This window comes from Oncorhynchus nerka, linkage group LG26 (assembly GCF_034236695.1).
Source record: "Oncorhynchus nerka isolate Pitt River linkage group LG26, Oner_Uvic_2.0, whole genome shotgun sequence".
NCBI lineage: Eukaryota > Metazoa > Chordata > Actinopteri > Salmoniformes > Salmonidae > Oncorhynchus > Oncorhynchus nerka.
In genome coordinates, this window is record NC_088421.1 from 1,013,342 (window position 1) to 1,035,416 (window position 22,075).

Genomic DNA, 22,075 nt, shown 5'->3' on the forward strand with positions numbered 1-22,075 from the left:
GTGGTGAGGGTAGGCAACAACATCTCCTCCCCGCTGATCCTCAACACGGGGGCCCCACAAGGGTGCGTTCTGAGCCCTCTCCTGTACTCCCTGTTCACCCACGACTGCATGGCCATGCACGCCTCCAACTCAATCATCAAGTTTGCGGACGACACAACAGTGGTAGGCTTGATTACCAACAACGACGAGACGGCCTACAGGGAGGAGGTGAGGGCCCTCGGAGTGTGGTGTCAGGAAAATAACCTCACACTCAACGTCAACAAAACTAAGGAGATGATTGTGGACTTCAGGAAACAGCAGAGGGAACACCCCCTATCCACATCGATGGATCAGTAGTGGAGAGGGTAGCAAATTTTAAGTTCCTCGGCATACACATCACAGACAAACTGAATTGGTCCACTCACACTGAAAGCGTCGTGAAGAAGGCGCAGCAGCGCCTCTTCAACCTCAGGAGGCTGAAGAAATTCGGCTTGTCACCAAAAGCACTCACAAACTTCTACAGATGCACAATCGAGAGCATCCTGGCGGGCTGTATCACCGCCTGGTACGGCAACTGCTCCGCCCTCAACCGTAAGGCTCTCCAGAGGGTAGTGAGGTCTGCACAACGCATCACCGGGGGCAAACTACCTGCCCTCCAGGACACCTACACCACCCGATGTTACAGGAAGGCCATAAAGATCATCAAGGACATCAACCACCCGAACCACTGCCTGTTCACCCCGCTATCATCCAGAAGGCGAGGTCAGTACAGGTGCATCAAAGCTGGGACCGAGAGACTGAAAAACAGCTTCTATCTCAAGGCCATCAGACTGTTAAACAGCAATCACTAACATTGAGTGGCTGCTGCCAACACACTGTCATTGACACTGACCCAACTCCAGCCACTTTAATAATGGGAATTGATGGGAAATGATGTAAATATATCACTAGCCACTTTAAACAATGCTACCTTATATAATGTTACTTACCCTACACTATTCATCTCATATGCATATGTATATACTGTACTCTAGATCATCGACTGCATTCTTATGTCACTAGCCACTTTAACTATGCCACTTTGTTTACTTTGTCTACATACTCATCTCATATGTATATACTGTACTCGATACCATCTACTGTATGCTGCTCTGTACCATCACTCATTCATATATCCTTATGTACATATTCCTTATCCCCTTACACTGTGTATAAGACAGTAGTTTTGGAATTGTTAGTTAGATTACTTGTTGGTTATCACTGCATTGTCGGAACTAGAAGCACAAGCATTTCGCTACACTCGCATTAACATCTGCTAACCATGTGTATGTGACAAATAAAATTTGATTTGATTTGATTTAGGATGATTTGGGGGGAAACACCTGATCAGGCATAAATGATTATGGTGAGGCCATCATTCCTCAGGGGCTCCTTGTGTGCCTGATTCTGATTTAAGATTGGTGTGTTTATTTAGCCCTCTGCAGACAGAAACAGCGTCTAACTGAAAAGATTGTGGGTTTATAAAGCCCACTCGGGCCACTCCAGACAATGGCAGTCAGAGCCAGATGGTGGCTGAGATTCAGACTAGTGTCTCTCAGCATCTCAGATCCCATTTTTGGTACACCGGTGTCACTGCTCTGATGCATCACTCAGACATTTCTGGGGGTAATGGGCATTTAACAAACCTTATATTGCTGAGTATCTTCAAAGAAAGAAAAAAGTGCATGGGGCCAAGGTTCTGATGGGGTGGAGGGAAGCATGTGGGGTTGATCTTGATGTGTGTGTGCTGTAAATTGATAACATAATTCCTATTCTAAATGTGCCACCCTTAGTGGGACGTTTGCAAATATAGATAGTCTTGTGAAAATATTTAATGTAATACGCTATATTTTGTTTGTGGCCGGCGGACTCATCCGGCTCAAGATTAAAATGTTACTTCCGGTGGGGAGGGGCTGATTCACCGGGAGGAAGTTGCGACTTCAAGGCCTCAGGCTCAGTTCAGCAGCTCAAAAGCAACCAGTTAGCTTAGCCAAAGCTAACACTGGGTCTGGGCAGAGCCGCTTCAGGAGAATAACACAGAAAACAGGAACAAGCACGATGCTGTAAATTCAGTTTGTATCAGATTTTCCGGAGCACTTACGACGTAAACCCCTCAAACAGACAATCTTTAATGCGTGCTTTATTTTTAACCGGGATTCCCACTGCAACAGCTAGGCAGACTTAGCTACATGTCTGGTTCACCTCCACTAAACCCCGTGTAGCAACATTATCAACAATAGCAAGGGTCGTCTCTTAAAAAGCCATACATTGTATCGACATCTAGATTAATAAATGACTTTTCCTGCATTTTTATGATGCAATGTCGCGGTGTCTTGTAGTCGCGAGTGGGCCCATTGCCACAACATGAGCCTCTACCGGTGTAGCCAACACATCAAGTAGCCTGCTTGCTACAAATATTTATTGGACGTCTGGAGAGCCATCAAAATTAACTCCGAACATGGTGAGTATGGGTTTTGGTTTGCTACATTACAGTTAACTAGCTAATTAACTAACATATCAGGAAATGGATACTATTAAAAATCCAATACATAGCGGACAATGTAGAATAGATGTTGTGGACTTCAGCAAAGCGATAACTAAACAGAAATTGTCTCCTTTACTGAGTAACGTTATAATATTTTTATGAAAATGTGAAACCCTTAGTATTGAGTCATAACCATTTATTGCACTCGTTATTTGCATGTGTTAGTTACCGGTATAGTCAAATGTGGCGTATCATATCTTTAAAGCTTTCTAACTTATCTATTCAACGATATTTTCCCAGTATATAATTCCATAATTCTGGAAGGAGATATATTTTAAAGAGCATTCAAACCCTGTCGCACAAGATAACGGTTCTTGTTTGTGCTCCACACATGAGTAGGCTACCTGGTTTCCGGGATGTGTGTCGAATTCGTCTGTCTGCGACACAAGACGCCCATCTTGCAAGACCAAATATTTGCATTGAGTAATCCTTGCATGTTGCGGCCCATTTGAAGAAATCGGGCCTTTTGATCTGCAAGATGCTTCAGATATGCAGAGGAATCACTATATTCCTTTTTGCTATACTGTCCTTCCTTACTCAAATGCTAATAATTGAACAATTCTCTCTTAAATAGTGAATTGACATTTTAGTTGTCATCACAGACCCCCTTTGCTGCTAGTTTAGTTCATACCATTATACTGTGATTATGAATGGCAGTTGAGTGGAAATTACCAATGCGATGAGGAAGTTAGTGAGTATTTTCCATATGCGTCACAGTGAAGCATCTGTCCTGGGCCCTATGCAATTTGGATGAATTTGACATCCATTTGACCTTACTGCCCCTAAAGCTGTGTGTACACCACATGACTTTCAAAATCCTAACATTGTTGAGCCTCTCACATTAAACAATCGTCATTCCTGTCGTCGTCCCTGTCCCCCCCAACGTAGTGGTGCGCAGACTAAACAATGTGACACAGATGGGGGTCACACAAGATTTTTCACTTCGTCGTGAGGATTCTCGATACCACGCTGTCTTGCGAAAATAATTATGTGATTTCATTTTAACGTAGTTAGAATGAGCTGTGGCTCAAATGCAGCCTCGTTAATGTTTTCAATCAGACATTCACACCTGCCATACACTATATATACAGAAGTATGTGGACAGCCCTTCAAATTAGTGGATTCTACTATTTCAGCCACACCTGTTGCTGACAGGTGTATAAAATCGAGCACACAGCCATGCAATCTCCTTAAACCAACATTGGGAGTAGAATGGTCTTACTGAAGAGTTCAGTGACTTTCAACATGGCACTGTCATAGGATGCCACCTTTCCAACAAGTCAGTTCATCCTGCCTAGTTAAATTAAGGTTAAATAGAGCTGCCCTGGTCAACTGTAAGTGCAGTTATTGTGAAGTGGAAACGTCTAGGAGCAACAACGGCTCAGCCGGGAAGTGGTAGGCCACACAAGCTCACAGAATGAGACCACTGAGTTCTGAAGTGAGTAAAAACCATCTGTCGTCGGTTACAACACTCACTACTGAGTTTCAAACTGCCTCTGGAAGCAGCTTCATGAAATGGGTTTCCATGGCCGAGCAGCCCAAGATCACCATGTTCAATGCCAAGCTGCGGCTGGAGTGGTGTAACGCTTGCTGCTATTGGACTCCAGAAAGATGGAAACACCTTCTCTGGAGTGTTGAATCACGCTTCACTATCTGCCATTCCGACAGACAAATCTGGGATTGGAGGATGCCAGGAGAACGCTACCTGCACCAATGCATAGTGCCAGCTGTAAAGATTAATGGAGGAAGGATAATGGTCTGCGGTTGTTTTTCATGGTTCGAGCTAGGCCCCTTGGTTCCAGTGAAGGGAAATCTTAATGCTACAGCATACAATGACATTCTACAATTTTGTGCTTCCAACTAGGAAAGGGGAATGCTCACGTGCACAAAGCAAGGTCCATACAGAAATGGTTTGTCGAGATCAGTGTGGAAGAACTTGAATGGCCTGCAGAGCTCTGACCTCAACCCTATTGAACACCTTTGGGATGACTGCGAGCCAGGCCTAAACACCCAACCTCACTAATGCTCGTGTGGCTGAATGGAAACAAGTCCATACAGCAATGTTCGATCATCTACTGGAAAGTCTTTCCAGAAGAGTGGAGCAGCTAAGGGGCGACCAACTCCATATTAATGACCCTGATTTTGGAATGAAATGTTTGATGAGCAGGTGTCCACATACTTTTGGTCATGTAGTGTGTGTAGCCTATACATTTTGAATTCAATAACATTGCTTGTGAACTTCAGAGCTGTAACAATTTGATGCTTTGGTTAAAGGCTACAAACGCATACTAGTAGTAGTCATCGCCCATGCTCGAGTCTACACATTCTGGGTGATGTGATACAACATTATCATCACATTGGCGAGCTCTCATTGGCTCTTCCTGATCGCTGTTCAAAATCTTTCGTTGCATATCTCACACTACAACAGCATTGCAGATTTTGTGCCGATAAAATCAAACATGTTTGGAAATATCCGTACTGCTCAAAGACTGGATCGGTAGCCCCTAGATTGTCTCTCTGACCCACTCGCATTCAATGAGCGTCGGTGAGAGCCGCACGCCCCGAGTAGGCAACAACATTGGGATTTATTCTCTGATCTCAAACTAAATCGTGGCCAAAATCGTGTAGTGCATTCCCGGCTTAATGAAACTGTCGTCAGTGTGCAGCTAACAGGGTAGTTTCCTCCACTGTCCCTGTCCCCATACCGAGCTCCAACTAGTGATCCTCTGATCGCAAACACTCACCCCCTTGACCACGTACCAACCAATTGAGCTAAAGAAAACGATGCAATTCGCTAGCTCCATTGGCACAATTGTAAGCTAGCTGTGGAGTGAGTTTAGGTCCCATTCTTAACTCTGATAAACTAACAATTTTTTCTTTAAGCTCTCTACCCATCGCTCATATTTTCCAATTCCTATTCCCCGCCTTTCTATCATTCCTCGCTCCCTTCCTCCTTTGATCCGGCAGGCATCAGAGGAGAGCTCACTGCGCGCTCTGGAGAGTCTCATGACAGAGTTCTTCCACAGCTGTACAACCAATGAGCGCAAGAGAGAGATTGGTGAGTGTGGCACTGGTGGTAGTACTGTGCCAAATTTGATATGGGTGCAGAAACTTGAATATTCAAAAGTATTGTTGTGCAACCATCTGAGCAAGTCTGGCCACCCTTATGAAATTTAGCATTATAGTAGGATGGACCAGAGCCATGTACTGTGGTGCACTTGATATGTGATTTTAAAATTGTAATGGGTGCTGCTATGTTGGTTCAAAGTTCCATGATAATTGCATTCATTCAACTCTATTGTCATGGAACATTTGGTGGAGAAATGGTGGCCAGTTTGCAGAACTTTTTATATTTATTTGCTATAGAGTGCAGATGCATTTTTGATTACAGATTATATCCTCATATTTGTAAAGTAAAATAATTCAGTGCTGAGGCAAAAGGCTCCTCGTATTGAGGACGAAGGGCTACTACTCTGAACTGTGTTTGGTGAGCTTTCTGGCGCCCAGAGCTGCTGAGGCATCATCCAAGTGGGTGCTGCACATTGTGAAGGAGGAGAGGTCCAGTAGCTACACAAGACTGGTTCCCAGAGTAGTCCTGCACTAGACTCATCAACTGTCGCCCTGACCATCTTCCTCTGATCATGTCATGAACTGTTTCTCTCCATCATTAGAGCATGCATGCACTCAGGTCAACCAATAGAGGCCAAGTCTAACTAGCTAAGCTTCTCATGATGATTTATTGCTTGTTTGTTTTTTGCATTTTAAGCTCTTTGACATTCTTATGAAAAGCACTATATAAATGTTATTGTATTTGTGAAACGTTGTCATAATTACTTGAAATGATCATGTGCTTCCTTTAATTCTGCCCTTTCTGCAGAAGAGCTGCTGAATAACTTTGCTCAGCAGATGGGAGCTTGGCGCCACTGCTTGTACTTCCTCTCCAACACTCACAACGAGTATGTGATGATGTACAGTCTCACAGTATTTGAGGTAAGTTAATTTGGTGAATGTTATGAATAGTCTAAATCAAATCAAATGTTATTGGTCACATACACATGGTTAGCAGATGTTAATGTGGGTGTAGCGAATTGCTTATGCTTCTAGTTCCGACAGTGCAGTAATATCTACCAAGTAATATCTAGCAATTTCACAACTAGCTAATACACCGAAATGTAAAGGGTTGTAATAAGAATATGTACATATAAATATATGGATGAGTGAAGGCCGAGCGCCATAGGCAAGATGCAATAGATGGTATAAAATACAGTATATACAGATGAGATGAGTAATGTAAGATATGTAGACATTATTAAAGGGGATTTTTTTTTTTTGTGATCCATTTATTAAAGTGGCCAATGATTTCGAGTCTGTATATGTAGGCAACAGCCTCTCTGTGTTAGTGATGGCAGTTTAATAGTCTGATGGCCTTGAGATAGAAGCTGTTTTTCAACCGGTCCCAGCTTTGATGCACCTGTACTGACCTCACCTTTTGGATGCTAACGGGGTGATCAGGTAGTGGCTCGGGTGGTTGTTGTCCTTGATGATCATTTTGGTCTTCCTGTGACATCGGGTGGTGTAGGTGTCCTGGAGGGCAGGTAGTTTTCCCCCGTGATGCGTTGTGCAGACTTCACAACGCATCACCGTGTCCAAGAGTAATAAGAGCACAACATTACATAGCAACGGTTATTTTAATTGGGCTGCTTTCTGTTGATAAATAAACTCAATACATTTTCAGTACTTAATGCAGATGTCACACATTGACATTTTCAGAACATGAGATCTCTGTTAGAGCTACTAGTTCCCCTTTGGGAACTCCCCCCACCCCCCCTGAGCTGTAATGTGGCGCAGGGAACGCAATAAATAATCCTAAAAATATTTAACCCCCACAGAATCGCTTGAAAAATGGCTCAAATGAAAGATAAAGAAGTTATTTATCTACCCAGCAAGTCAGATTTCTAAAATGTTTTACGGCGAAAACATAGCACATATTTATGTCCAACCACCACTGCATACATACCTCATTAGCTTAGCCAAGTAGGAAAAAATATGCAATCAACAAACGCAGGATTAAAAGAAAAATCATTTCACTAACCTTTTGAAATCTTCATCAGATGACAGTAATATAACATGTTACACAGTACATTCATTTTTTTCAATAATATGCAATATATATCTATAAATCTCTGTTTACAATTATGCATCGTTCAAAAAATGCTACTGCAATGTCAGGAGAAATAAATAGCTCCGGCAGATAACGTCAGCTAACAAGGAATACACATCATAAACTTTGACTAAATATGCATGTTTTACATATGTATGGCAAGATAAACTTCTTCTAAATGCAATTGCTATGTTACAATTATTTTTAACGTTACATTTGGCGTTCACTAGGCTATAATAGAGAGTCGGCGCTCTCATTTAGCATGCTGACTCCTCTATCATGGAGTCGACAGAAACCCAAAATGAAGACGTAAATATTCCCTTACCATGGCTGTTCTTGCTTCAGAAGACGTGGAAGGGTTAATACTCACCAAGTTAGCGTTCAGTTTTCAAGTCTGTGTCTTTCCGTTCTCAAACTAGACACTTTTCGGTCGAAATGTATGCAAATTTCAAGTGGATGCGCACCAAAACGTCGAAAGTATACATTATATTTCGAGTAAACTTGTCAAACTATGTTTATAATTAAGCCTTAGCATGTTATAAAGGTCTACAGCAATCGTGAGGGCGAACAGATTAGCACACGTTGTTCAGTCTGTCCTGAGAGAAAGAGAGAGAAATTTCCCAGCTCCCATTGGTGAAACTTTTTTTTTGCGTCACCGGGACGTTTGGTCACGCTGAACGTCTCGTGAGCGCGCGATTCTCACAGTTACACGCCTCATCGAAAGCAGGCTTCACGCTGAAGACATAGAAAGTGTTTCCATGGTTATAGCTGTTTGGGAAGTGTGTATACGATGACGTCAAAGTGATGGCAACTTTTCCCATTACAAGAGAGACTTTGGGAGAATGCATGCCCTGAGACTTCTGCTTTAGCTAGAGACAAAATTTAAACGGTTTTATAAGCTTTAGAGTGTTTCCTATTCGATAACAATTTTTAATTGCATATATTAGCAACTTTTGACAAAAATTTATCATGGTTTATATGGGTGCCGAATTCCTCCAGAAGGGGCAGTATTCAGGCCTGTCCCTAAGAGGTTTAAAGAAATCTCTTTGCTCGGAGATACAGGACTTTAAACTATAGTTTATTTGATACTAAACTAACATTGGCTAACCTGTTGATAGTTCAATTGGTAAAGCTGTATTTAAGGCTAAGCTTGTTGTGACATGGTAGTGGTGTGAAGCTTGATTAGATCAGTGGAAGGGTGACATGCTTTGTTTCTATGGGTTTTTGCAGCTATGGGCTACACTTTTTCAGAGTAGTAGTTTCCTGGGTGATGATTGTAGCGTCATAATTAGAATTTTGTACGTTTGTTTTGAATTTGTATTCTGTTTGTTGGAACTTGTACTGTGCATGTTTTCAACATCACTTTGCTTGATGATCATAAGGGTCTCATGTTTCCATGGAAATGGGTCTCTCCAAGAGGTTCTTGGATTCATGTCCTTTGTGTAGGCTCATTGGTGTTTGATGACTGTTGTTGAATACATTAACATTGTAGTCATTATGCAGATATATTTTTGGAACCTCCAAACAAGAAGTTCCCTCGTGAAAAGAAACTTACTCTAGTCTGTATTTTTATATGTCCATCAGTGCATGGCTGACTTCCTAACGTCGTTGAGTCAACTTACCTGGTAAAACAAGGGTTAAATAAAATGAGGCATATCACAAATGAAAAAAAATTCTTAGTTTTAAACAATTTACAAATATATATTTTTCCGTTTAAATGATCAGAAAATTCATAAAATTCCATGTGAATTCACAATGCAGCTGCCAGCCACGGTTTGGGTCTTCTGGTGCGTTCCTTTCAGATGGTTAAGCATTGCACCTGTACTAACATTACCCCAATTCCACCTCGCAAAGTTTGCATTTCCTTCTTGTTTAACTTCTTATAGTATTGCCTTACAGGACTTCGCTGCAGTCGCCTTTTTTCCAACAATGACGAAGTGGTGGTGAGCCGACTTGAAAATAATTGATTCCTCCCAGTGTCGACTCCCATTTCTAAGTGTCAAGATTCAATTACGCTATGAATAGACTCCCAAGATTCTGTATTTTTGGACAGAGGAGACTGTTTAGTTGCCGTGCTTTCGAGAACACAAACATTCACATCTTTCATAGCTAGCTAGCAAGGGATGGAGAGAGATGGGCACAGTATAGGCAGGTTGTCTGCCTAGTGGCCGGTCTGAATCGTGCACTAGGTCTATCGACAATCAAAAGCTGTATCTCGCAATTACTTAGCTTGCAATGTTTTCAACTTCAGTAAAGCAGGGCCCATCAATGAATAGGCTAGGATATTGAGATGAGCGAGATGCAACACTGCTCTCACACAGTCACACAAAGTATCTGCGTGTGTGCATGGGTTCACTTCACGCTCTTCACAGTATCACTAAATTGATCACTAACAGTTTGAAGCTGAGCCATTTGCTCGTTCTCTGCTGCGCAGTACAGTCATATCGGACTAAGATCATAACATGGTGTCAGAAGTGCTTCAACCTTGTCAAATGTAAGACCGAAGAGATTATTTCAAGGAAAATAATGTTCCTTGAGTTTAGACTGACGAAAAGTAGCCAACTGCTCTCTCTCGTCATTGAGTAGAGCACCCCAATCGGAGCCATTGCTATGGTTACTCACCGACTCAGCTGCCATGAGCAGAATGCATGCAGAGCGAGGTGCCTGCGCACAGGGAGTCTGCGAGTGAGAGGAGCAGCTAATGGATTTACTAACAGAAGAAGTTATTTCTGGTTTCGGGCAGGGCCGGGTTTTAAATTTGGCAGAAGCAATCAGGTCTGGGTAGATTGGGTAGGGTCTAAATGTCGCGGGCATGGGTAGGGCTTAAAATGCGTGCCTGTGCAGGGCTCTACATGGTAGCCAGGGCACAAGAACAGCGGCGAAGTGCAGCCTTGCGCTCCACTCTTGGAAATTGACCTGCTATGCTGTTTACTTTCTGCATGTACGTGATATCGCAGAGTATAACTTTAGATGACACAGCTTTCCCCAGGCCTTTTATATCCTATCGTCTAGTTAGGCTGTAACACAGAAAATAATATGTTTAGTGTTAACTGCACTGTGATTTTAAATTTTGTTAAGGATCCCAATTTAGTTTTAACATTCAAACATTCACACCTCTTATAAAAATTGTATATTTAAAAAATTTAAAAAAGTTATATTATAGGGGCTAGGCTCGAGAAACGGACTGCCGGATCATTTTCTTATTAGATGAAACAAAAATTGAGGGCTCTCCACACTTGAAGACATTTTCCATCACTAATGCTTCATGAACTTTGGTGATAGCCTTTTAATGAATAACTATTTTGGGGATTGGGATGAGTCTGCATCTTGTGGTCAGCCCTGGGGCCAGTGGCAATATATCTTGAAAATAAGCTGTTTTTGTTCATGATTTCCGAAGGTGTGCCGCCGTCAATATTAAACATGCCATAACACAAGATTTTCTCTTAAAACATTCTTATGACCTGTTCAGTGTTTTCTTAAACTGTGTTATGGGTACCTCTTTGGGTTCTAGGAGAGAGCATCTGTAAGGTTATGTAGGCCTTTGCAATTGTTTCTGTAGCCTACAGTATATTATTAAAGGGATACTTTTGGATTTTGGCCATGAGGCCCTTTATCTACTTCCCCAGAGTCTGATGAACTCATTGATACCATTTTTTAAAAGAAAGTTAGATGTAGTTTCATGAGCCAATGCTGACTCTGGGGAAGTAGATAAAGGGCCTCATTGCCAAAATCCAAAAGTATCCCTTTAATATTTTTTTTCTCACTGTGATTTTATAATTATGAATGTTACTAAAAGCCCAAAGATATAAGCTGTCCTACATAACGGTTCATAAGTGTTATTAAGCTTCATAGCATGTCATAACTTGCCAAATATATATTATGACAATATAATTTCTTGTGTATGTGACTTTGGGTGTCTTGAAAAGCACTTAAAATGAAATGTATTATTATAATGCAATAAGTGCATATATTCATGCATTGTGACATATTGCGGTATTGGCACATGTAAGAACTGTCAGAAAACGTGTTGGACAGATCATAATGTTGCAACATTTAGGATTTTATGATCGTGTTACGATGCAGAACAGTAATTAATGGCTAACCCCACCCCAGGCTTCTCACAATGTACACCTTTTCCAAAAAGTTTTAAAATTATCTGTTAAAATGAGAAGTGGTCGTCATAACACCTGAAAATCTACCCATTGTTGCCTTTTCAGAACCTGGTCAATAAGATGTGGCTGGGAGTAGCCTCGCAGGACAAAATGGAGATCCGTAGCTGCCTGCCCAAGCTGTTGCTGGCCCAGCACAAAGCTATGCCCTTCTTCATACGCAACAAACTCTGTAAAGTCATAGTGGATATTGGTCGCCAGGACTGGCCCATGTTCTACCATGATTTCTTCACCAACACCCTTCAGGTGAGCCCTGCTAAAATTGTGTTAAATATGTTATGTTTGCTTTGCACATAAAACATTACCGTTTGGTATATTTGATTAGTGCCTCACAAATGGTTCATAGAGGTTCAACTAACTCGCCACTAGCCCTAAACCTATGTTGGCCCATGTTGACTCCAATGCTTTCCACAGTTGTCAAGTTGGCTGGATGTTCTTTGGGTGGTGGACTATTCTTACATTTACATTTACATTTAAGTCATTTAGCAGACGCTCTTATCCAGAGCGACTTACAAATTGGTGCATTCACCTTATGACCTCCAGTGGAACAGTAGTGCATCTAAATCTTTTCAGGGGGAGGGGGGGTGAGAGGGATTACTTTATCCTATCCTAGGTATTCCTTAAAGAGGTGGGGTTTCAGGTGTCTCCGGAAGGTGGTGATTGACTCCGCTGTCCTGGCGTCGTGAGGGAGTTTGTTCCACCATTGGGGGCCAGAGCAGCGAACAGTTTTGACTGGGCTGAGCGGGAACTGTACTTCCTCAGTGGTAGGGAGGCGAGCAGGCCAGAGGTGGATGAACGCAGTGCCCTTGTTTGGGTGTAGGGCCTGATCAGAGCCTGGAGGTACTGAGGTGCCGTTCCCCTCACAGCTCCGTAGGCAAGCACCATGGTCTTGTAGCGGATGCGAGCTTCAACTGGAAGCCAGTGGAGGGAGCGGAGGAGCGGGGTGACGTGAGAGAACTTGGGAAGGTTGAACACCAGACGGGCTGCGGCGTTCTGGATGAGTTGTAGGGGTTTAATGGCACAGGCAGGGAGCCCAGCCAACAGCGAGTTGCAGTAATCCAGACGGGAGATGACAAGTGCCTGGATTAGGACCTGCGCCGCTTCCTGTGTGAGGCAGGGTCGTACTCTGCGGATGTTGTAGAGCATGAACCTACAGGAACGGGCCACCGCCTTGATTCTTGATAAACTGAGTGTGAAAAACCCAGCAGCATCGCAGTTCTTTACACAAATCGGTGCGCCTTGCACCTACTACCATACCCTGTTCAAAGGCACTTAACTTTTGTCTTGACCATTCACCCTCTGAATGGCACACATACACAATCCATGTCTCAAGGCTTAAAAATCCTTCTTCAACCTGTCTCCTCCCCTTCACCTACACTGATACGAAGTAGATTTAACAAGTGACATCAATTATGGCTCATAGCTTTCACCTGGATTCACCTGGTCAGTCTATGTCAAGGAAAGAGCAGGTGTTCTTAAAGTTTTGTACTCTGTGTTTCCGTTTGGGTCTCATGCGGTCAATTTGCAGTGTACAAATGTTTTATGTTCCGGCCCCCCGACCATCCGCTCAAGAAAAGAAACGCCCCATGGCTGAATGTAATTGTGACCACTGGAATAGGGGGAACTCTTGGTCACAATTAACAACTTCATACTTTATTTATCTAAATATTAAAATCACGATGTTTAGGCTGTCAATGGCCTTCATCAGAATGTTGCATATCAACACGTATACTCAGGCTGACTGGCTCTTGTTCAGGTAAATGAGAAATATGTGCACTCAGGCTATCCGGAAGGCAAAAGTTAGTTACTTTAAGGAGCGGTTCTCTCTCTGTGGGTCTAACCCCAAGAAGTTCTGGAAAACGGTTAAAGACCTGGAGAATAAACCCTCTTCCTCACAGCTGCCCATGTCCCTTAACGTTGATGATGTGGTTGTTACTGACAAGAAGCACATGGCTGAGCTCTTTTATCACCACTTCATTAAGTCAGGATTCCTATTTGACTCAGCCTTGCCTGTCCAACATTTCCTCATCTCCCACCCCTTCTAATGCGACAAGCCCCGATGCTCCTCCCTCTTTTTCCCCCGCTACAAAGTTTCTCCTTGCAGGCGGTCACTGAATCCGAGGTACTTGACCCAAATAAAACATCTGGGTCAGATGGTTTAGTCCCTTTAAGTTTGCTGCCTTGATCATCGCCAAGCCTATCCCTGACCTTTTTTTAACCTGCCGCTCCTTTCTGGGGTTCCCATTGCTTGGAAGGCAGCCACGGTTCGTCCTTTATTTAAAGGGGGAGATCAAGCTGATCCTAACTGTTATAGGCCTATTTCTATTTTGCTCTGTTTATCAAAAGTGTTAAAACTTGTCAATAATCAACTAACTGGCTTTCTGGATGTCTATAGTTTTCACTATGGTATGCAATCTGGTTTCTGCTCAGGTTATGGATGTGTCACTGCAACCTTAAAGGTCCTCAATGATGTTGCCATTGATTCTAAGCAATGTTGTGCTGTTCTTTTTATTGACTTGGCCAAAGCTTTTGATACGGTAGACTATTCCAATCTTATGGGCCGACTATGTAGTATTGGTTTCTGAGGGGTCTTTGGCCTGGTTTGCTAACTACCTCTCTCAAGAGTGCAGTGTATAAAGTCAGAAAATCTGCTCTCAGCCTCTGCCTGTCACCAGGGGAGTACCCCAAGGCTCAATCCTAGGCCCCACACTATTCTCAATTTACTTCAACAACATAGCTCAAGCAGTAGGAAGCTCTCTCATCCATTTATATGCAGATGATAGTCGTATACTCAACTGGCCCCTCCCCGGATTTTGTGTTAAACGCTCTACAACAAAGCTTTCTTAGTGTCCAACACGCTTTCTCTGCCCTTAACCTTGTTTTGAACACCTCCAAAACAAAGGTCATGTGGTTTGGTAAGATGAATGCCCCTCACCCCACTGGTGTGATTACTACCTCGTGAGGGTTTAGAGCTTGAGGTAGTCACTTCATACAAGTACTAGGGAGTATGGCTGGACGGTATACTGTCTTTCTCTCAGCACATATCAAAGCTGCAGGCTAAAGTTAAATCTAGACTTGGTTTCCTCTATCGTAATAGCTCTTTCACCCCACCTGCCAAACTAACTCACATTCTGTTAAAGGTCCCCAAAGCACACATTCCTGGGTCACTCGTCTTTTTATTTCGCTGCAGCTAGCGACTGGAATGAGCTGCAACAAACACTTACTCTGGACAGTTTTATCTCAATCTCTTCAAAGACTCAATCGTGGACACACTTACTGACAGTTGTGGCTGCTTTGCGTGATGTATTGTGATCTACCTTCTTTCCCTTTGTGCTGCTGTCTGTACCCAACAATGTTTGTACCTTGTTTTGTGCTGCTTCCATGTTGGTCTGCTGCCATGTGTTGCTACCATGCTGTGTTGTCGTCTTAGGTCTCTCTTTATGTAGTGTTGTCTCGTCGTGATGTGTGCTTTGCCTTTTGGTAGACTGTCATTATAAATAAGAATTTGACAAGAATTTGACATCTCTCAACTGTTTTAGCATCTGCAAATTGTGCACTTGTCTGCAATCCATGATTTCATTAATTAGCTTGACAGGCTAAAAATTCATTTCTGGTAAACAATTTAATTACCTTATTGCAATAGTTTTTGAATAAAATGGTCTAAAAATAAATCAATTTCTCAAGCAAGAATTTTGCTAGGACTGTCTTGAGTGAGCAGGGGAAAACTGAAAACTAGCTATTATTGGCAGAGAAGTTCAGAATAGGGCTGTTGCAGTGACAGTATTACCGCCACACCAGCGATCACGAGTCATAAAGGCAGTCTAATTCCACGTGAACACTTAGTCACGGTAATTAGGCTTCTCCAAGCTCTGATGCTGATGGTCATTAGCACCCTACCAAGCTTGCTAACTGCCTGGTACTCAGCACTCTATTGTTCATTTAATCACTCTGGGATCAATGCAAATGCAATTGAAAATCTAATTTCTATAAGCTAATGCAATTGCGGGAGAAAAACAGAGTGATGGCCTCTATTAAAAAAAGGAGGACCCCATCAGCTTTCTAGGCTAGGCCTACTATATTTATTTATTCATCAACTTTCCTAATATTAAACACTCTGCTTGTCTTTACTACAGGAGTATAGCCTACCTGCCTGGCATGAAAATGAACCACGGGAAAAGCGTTCTCCATTCGCTATTTAAGTGCATACACAACATGTATTTTTTTTCCCGCTTCCCCTGATTCGAGACAGGTGCATGATAATGGTCCATTCTAAATCCCCCAAAAATTCTCACATATGTTATTTTGTATATTTAAAGACTATATTAAATCAAGAATAGTCTAATGGGTGACAATATTACCACTTGTTAATGATGCCCAGCATAAGGTAAGAAACAATGTTTGTTTGTTTTTTGCTTTTTTGAATCCTAGTCGCACACCTCATTTAGCCTAGCCCATATGTTTTGATAAGGTTTGTATCACAACTAAAGTGGACAAATTAAGCACATGAATCTGCTTTACAAGTGGTGTAGAGCCTAACTGACATACATAAGCAGTTCGTGAGTTTCAAGTTTGGGGAAGATAAGTTTCACCATAAAAATGCACCTTTTATAATAAAATTGTTCCTTTATAATAAAAGCATTACATGCATAGTCGCATTTGCAGTCACTTTTGATAATGGTGTTTTTCCGCTAATGGAACATTTGCGCTTATAGCCTACTGCCATGTGCGCATTGCTGTTCTTATAATGTGAAGAAATAGCCTAATAGTTTAGCAATGTTTTAAGCTAAAAGTTCTGATCTGTTGAGTCAGTCGCATTGCGTAAAAAAGTTGTTTTGTATTAGTTTGGAATATTTATTTCTTGCACAGAATAGAATAGGTCGACTTTTGTACTATGTAGGATAGTAGATTGACGTGGGCTAGTGCGTTTGCTGTTCTTTGGCTGACAAAGTAAATGTGGACAGTTCTTCCAATATCTTCAATATACACCTCTGATAAGAACGCACGCAGTTGCGGCGCCGATGTTTGTCTTCACTTGTATCCAGTTGTGTAATTACTTATGTAAAAAATAATTTTCTGGGGGATTCTATACTTCACAAAAATAAATGTACTACTTTTACTTCACTACATTCCTAAAGAATATAATGTACTTTTTACTCCATACGGTTTCCCTGACACCCAAAAGTACTAGTTACATTTTTATGCTTACCAGGACAGGAAAATGGACCAATTCACGCACTTATCAAGAGAATGTGGTTATCCCTAGTGCCTCTGATCTGGTGGACTCACTAAACACAAATGCTTAATTGTTGGAGTATGCCCCTGGATATCTGTAAATTTTTAAAACGAGAAAATGGCGCCTTCCGCGTTTCTTAATATATGGAATTTGATACTTTTGATACGTAAGTATATTTTAGAAATTACTTTTACTTTTGATACTTAAGTATATTTAGAACCAAATACTTTTACTTTTCCCCCCAATTTTTTTTTTACCCAGTTTTCTCCCAAATTTTGTGTTATCCAATTGCTAGTTAGTCTTCTCTCATCGCTGCAACTCCCGTACGGACTCTGGAGAGGCGAAGGTCGAGAGCCGTGCGTCCTCTGAAACACAACCCAACTGCGCTGCTTCTTGACACAATGCCCACTTAACCCAGAAGCCAGCCAGACTGATGGTGTTTACAGCCTGTGCAAAAAATCTAAGCAGAGCTCATGCCTTTATTTAACTAGGCAAGTTGGTTAACAAATTCTTATTTACAATGACTGCCTACCCCGGCCAAACCCTAATGTCGCTGGGCCAATTGTGCTCAGGCCTATGGGACTCCAAATCACGAACGATTGTGGTACAGCCTGGAAGCAAATCACGGCCTGTAGTGACCCCTCTAGCACTGAGATGCAGTGCCTTAAACCGCTGTGCCACTCGGGAGCCCAAAAGAAAAGGCTACAGAATGCACTTTTGCTGTGATGTTATCACAAATTGATGTGTGTATTCTGTGTGTGTGTTACTGCAGCTGATCCAGTCTCCTACCATGGCCTCTCTGGGACTTGTTTTGCTCAAGACCACATCCGAGGAGCTGGCGTGCCCCCGGGAGGATTTGAGCGTGGCACGGAAAGACGAACTGCGCAAACTGTTGCTGGAGCAGGTCCCCACAGTGCTGGGATTACTGACAGGTGAGCAACTTCGCCCATTCATTACATTGGGAAGTTGGGAGGTGAAACGCTGGCCCGTTATCCAAGCGGAGCGGTTCGCAGTGTTCATGCACGTTGGCACTGCTTGGATGGCAAAAGTTGAGAAATTCAACTAAGCTGCACTTAAGTTATTCAGCCAAAATTGAGTAGGAGGTGCAATGGCTAAAGCAGTCTGGCTTGCTCTGTAAACTTGCGCAGCACACATATTTTTTTGGGGGGGGGTGCATTATGGCCACAAAGGGGATCCCGCCATGAAATAATCAAGTGCTTGTCAAATTGTGAATGAGAGACTATTTGAGTGTGTATTGCCCGCGTAAAAAACAGCAGAGCACGTGCCTTTCAAGCGACTTTAAAAAAGATCATGAGTCTCGTCATGCAGCCTTAAATGTATTAAAAATCTAAACATATAGCCCAACATTTGTACAACTAAAGTTACATTAATAACTCAAAATTAGAAATAGGTACTCCTATATGCTTTTGTTAACTGCTCTACACAGAATAGCCACATGTGCGCACTCCCTCAAATCGTTGGGAGAAAATATTTCTATTTTATTCAGCTTTGTTCAGTTGTATTTTTCACACTATAAAATAATTTAACATAATGCCATGGAATTATAAGGAAATGTTGTCTGCTAAATAAACAAATGTAGCCCACAGCAATTTGGCATAGCCACATCAGCACCTAATATAAGGACAGACAACTGAGTATGATATTAATTTATTCTGAAAAAGACTACATTTTCGTCATCGTGTTTCTTTAGACCTGTCTAAAATAAATAATGGATTTATTGGGAAGGTGTGGGATATATTACATGGATTTATTAGACTTTTTTAAAATGTTGATGTTCTAAAAGTCTGCATCAGGTGCTTGTAGACTATGTGTGGAAGCCAGGAGATGCTCAATGATTGTTAATTAACGGTCAATTACCGTGAGACCGACTTATTTGCTTGACAATCACCGGCAGACACAATTTTGTGACCGCCACAGCCCTAGTGCTGACTGAACACATTTGTCCAAGTTCTTGCTGGCTATCATTAACAAGTGTTGACACCTCAGTCAGTTCCCATGGCGTTTAGAACTTCTTCTTTTTTTTCTTCACAGTGCAGTGCATTTCAAATGCTCCTTGCTTGATGTGATGCGTGCCAGTACAGAATCCTTTGGTTCTATCAATAGCATGCTTCCAGTTACAGTGCCTTCAGAAACTATTCACATACCTTTACCTTTTCCACATTTTGTTACAGCCTGAATTTAAAATAGATCAAATGTAGATTTTAAAAAATTGTCACTGGCACAATAGCCCATTACGATTTTTTTTGTTAACACAATACCCGATCATGTCAAAGTGGGATTATGTTTTTCTTCCTTTTTTTTACATTCATTAAAAAATTAAGGTTAAATGTCTATTATTCAACACCTTTTTGTTATGGCAAGCCTAAATAAGTTCACGAGTAAAAATATTTAAGTCACAAATGTGTTTGTTCTAACAAGTCACATAATAAGTTAAACAGATTCAACCAGGGAGGCCAGGGAGGTTTTCCAATGCCTCGCAAAGTAGGGCACCTATTAGTAGATGGGTAAAAAAAAAAAAAAAGCAGACATTGAGTATCACTTTGAGCATGGTGAAGTTATTTATTATACTTTGGATGGTGTATAAATACACCCAGTCACTACAAAGATACATAACTCAGTTGCTGGAGAGGAAGGAAACCACTAATGGATTTCACCATAAGAGCAATGGTGACTTTAAAACAGAGTTTAAATGCTGTAATGTGAGAACTGAGGATGGATCAATAACATTAGTTACTTCACAATATAAACCTAATTGACAGAGTGAAAGAAGGAAGCCTGTCTAGAATAAAAAATATTCCAAAACATGCATCCTGTTCGCAACAATAACACTGCAAAAAATTTGGAAAAGTAATTTACTTTTTGTCCTGAATACATTTTATGTTTGTGGAAAATCTAATACAACACATTACTGAGTATGACTACATAATTTTCATGCATAGTGGTGGCTGCATCATGTTATGCAGAGTTTTTCAGAATAAAAAAGAAACAGAATGGAGCTAAGCACAGACTAAATCTTAGTAGAAAACCTGGTTGTCTGCTTTTCACCAGACACTGGGAGATGAATTCACCTTTCATCAGGATAATAACTTAAAACACAAGGCCAAATCTACACTGGTGTTTGCTTACCAAAAAGACTGAAAGTTCCTGAGTGGCCGAGTTACAGTTTTGAATTAAATCTGCTTGAACAGCTATGGCAAGACCTAAAAATGGTTGTCCAGCAATGATCAACAACTAATTTAACAGAGCTTGAAGAATTATAAAAAGAATAATGGGCAAATGTTGCACAATCCAGGTGTGGAAAGCTCTTAGAGACATATCCAGAAAAACTCACAGCTGTAAACACTGCTAAAGGTGATTCTAACATTGACCCAGGAAGTTGAATATTTATCTACTCAATATCTACTCAAGATATATTAGTGTTTATTTTTTTTTTCTCTCACAAATGTATTTTGTGTAGATTGTTGACATGAAATGGTATGGCATAGTTGGTTGTGGGGAAGTTGAAGCTCATCTACTGCATTTCTACACAATAAAACAAAAACCTCTAATGCTATTTGGAGAACAGCAAAAACAAGTATTTAGAATGATTTATTAATGTATAGGCATGAGTAATTATATAACTAATTTTGGAAAATTCAATTTCAAATGCCGACATCATATTTAAAGCAATCCGTGCACTGCCTAAACGGCTGACTGGCAAAGCAAACTCTGGAATGGTCTCTGCTCTCCTTTTAAGCATTCTAGTACAGTTAAATAGTTAACACACACATGGACGCAGCTATCTAAGGCACTGCATCTCAATGCAAGAGGTGTCTCTACAGTCCCTGGTTCGAGTTCAGGCTGTATCACATCCGGCCGTGATTGGGAGTCCCATAGGGCGGCGCACAAATTGGCCCAGTGTCCCCCGGGTTTGGCCAGGTTAGGCCGCCATTGTAAATAAGAATTAGTTCTTAACTGACTTGCCTGGTTAAATAAAGGTTACACACACTACACTGACCAAAAAGTAATTTTGTTGGCATTTACATGTGTCCCCATTACCAGTAAAACATAATCAAAACCTATTTCTTTCGCTTATTTGCTGTGCTGTTTCGTTGTTCATTTGTTCAGTCGTTTCATTCTCTATCAGGATTTCTATGGAACGCCGTTTGGGTCTTTGCGTGTCAAAAAATAAATAATCTAATAACACTATTTGACGTGTCAAATAAACTTGTTGACCAATCAGGACCTGAAATGACTGCACGTCACATAATAAATTAATGTGTTCATAAAAATTGTACGTAGTAATTACACTGTCACTCATATTTCATACGTCACAACGATTCATCGATACGTATGCTAGAATGCTGGTAAAGGTGTCTGCCGCACCTACAGTGCTGGTCATTAAAAAAAGCTAGCTAGCTCATGGATGCAAACAATGTTCTTCCCCAAAAACATAGCAAAACAATCATCTGTTTCTGTAGCTGTTGTTAGCTAGCTAACTATATAGCTAGGTGTCATCTAAAATAACCCTGATTTATAAGACCGTTCTATTTTGATTAATGGTGGTCGGACTCATCTATGTGAAGCTAGCCACAGTAAGAAGTAGCCACAATAGTGGACTTTGCGGTTAGCCTTCAAAATAAAAGTATGTCATTGACGGTAATGCAAATTAATACAAATAGTAGAATTACGCCATAATTGAATATATCCTGCTAAACAAGGTTGGAATATTATATAAAATCAACAAAAGACTAATTTGTTAATTAGTTGCATTTGAGGCATGTTACCCCATTTCATTGATCCCCAATCCTTAGGTAAAGCTGTACAGTGCGATATTAATGTCAATAGGCTGACTGGGGAGGTGATGTCACAGTCCCCCGATAAGAGCTACGACGCTAATATTTGCATAAACTCTTCACAGTTGTGTTCTGTGGGTGTCACCGAGTAGA

At 41.4% G+C, this 22,075-nt stretch overlaps 1 protein-coding gene across 1 annotated transcript in view; it reads left to right on the forward strand.

Annotated features, from left to right (window-relative positions):
• The first annotated feature begins 1,932 nt into the window (after window positions 1-1,932).
• xpo6 (exportin 6) overlaps window positions 1,933-22,075 on the forward strand; it is a 62,269-nt gene continuing 42,126 nt past the window's right edge. The window contains exons 1-5 of the mRNA XM_029635214.2: window positions 1,933-2,479; window positions 5,531-5,621; window positions 6,441-6,553; window positions 11,942-12,139; window positions 17,899-18,058. Of these exons, the coding sequence (XP_029491074.2) occupies window positions 2,477-2,479; window positions 5,531-5,621; window positions 6,441-6,553; window positions 11,942-12,139; window positions 17,899-18,058 (565 nt within the window). The 5' untranslated portion in view covers window positions 1,933-2,476. The remainder of the gene's footprint in view (window positions 2,480-5,530; window positions 5,622-6,440; window positions 6,554-11,941; window positions 12,140-17,898; window positions 18,059-22,075) is intronic.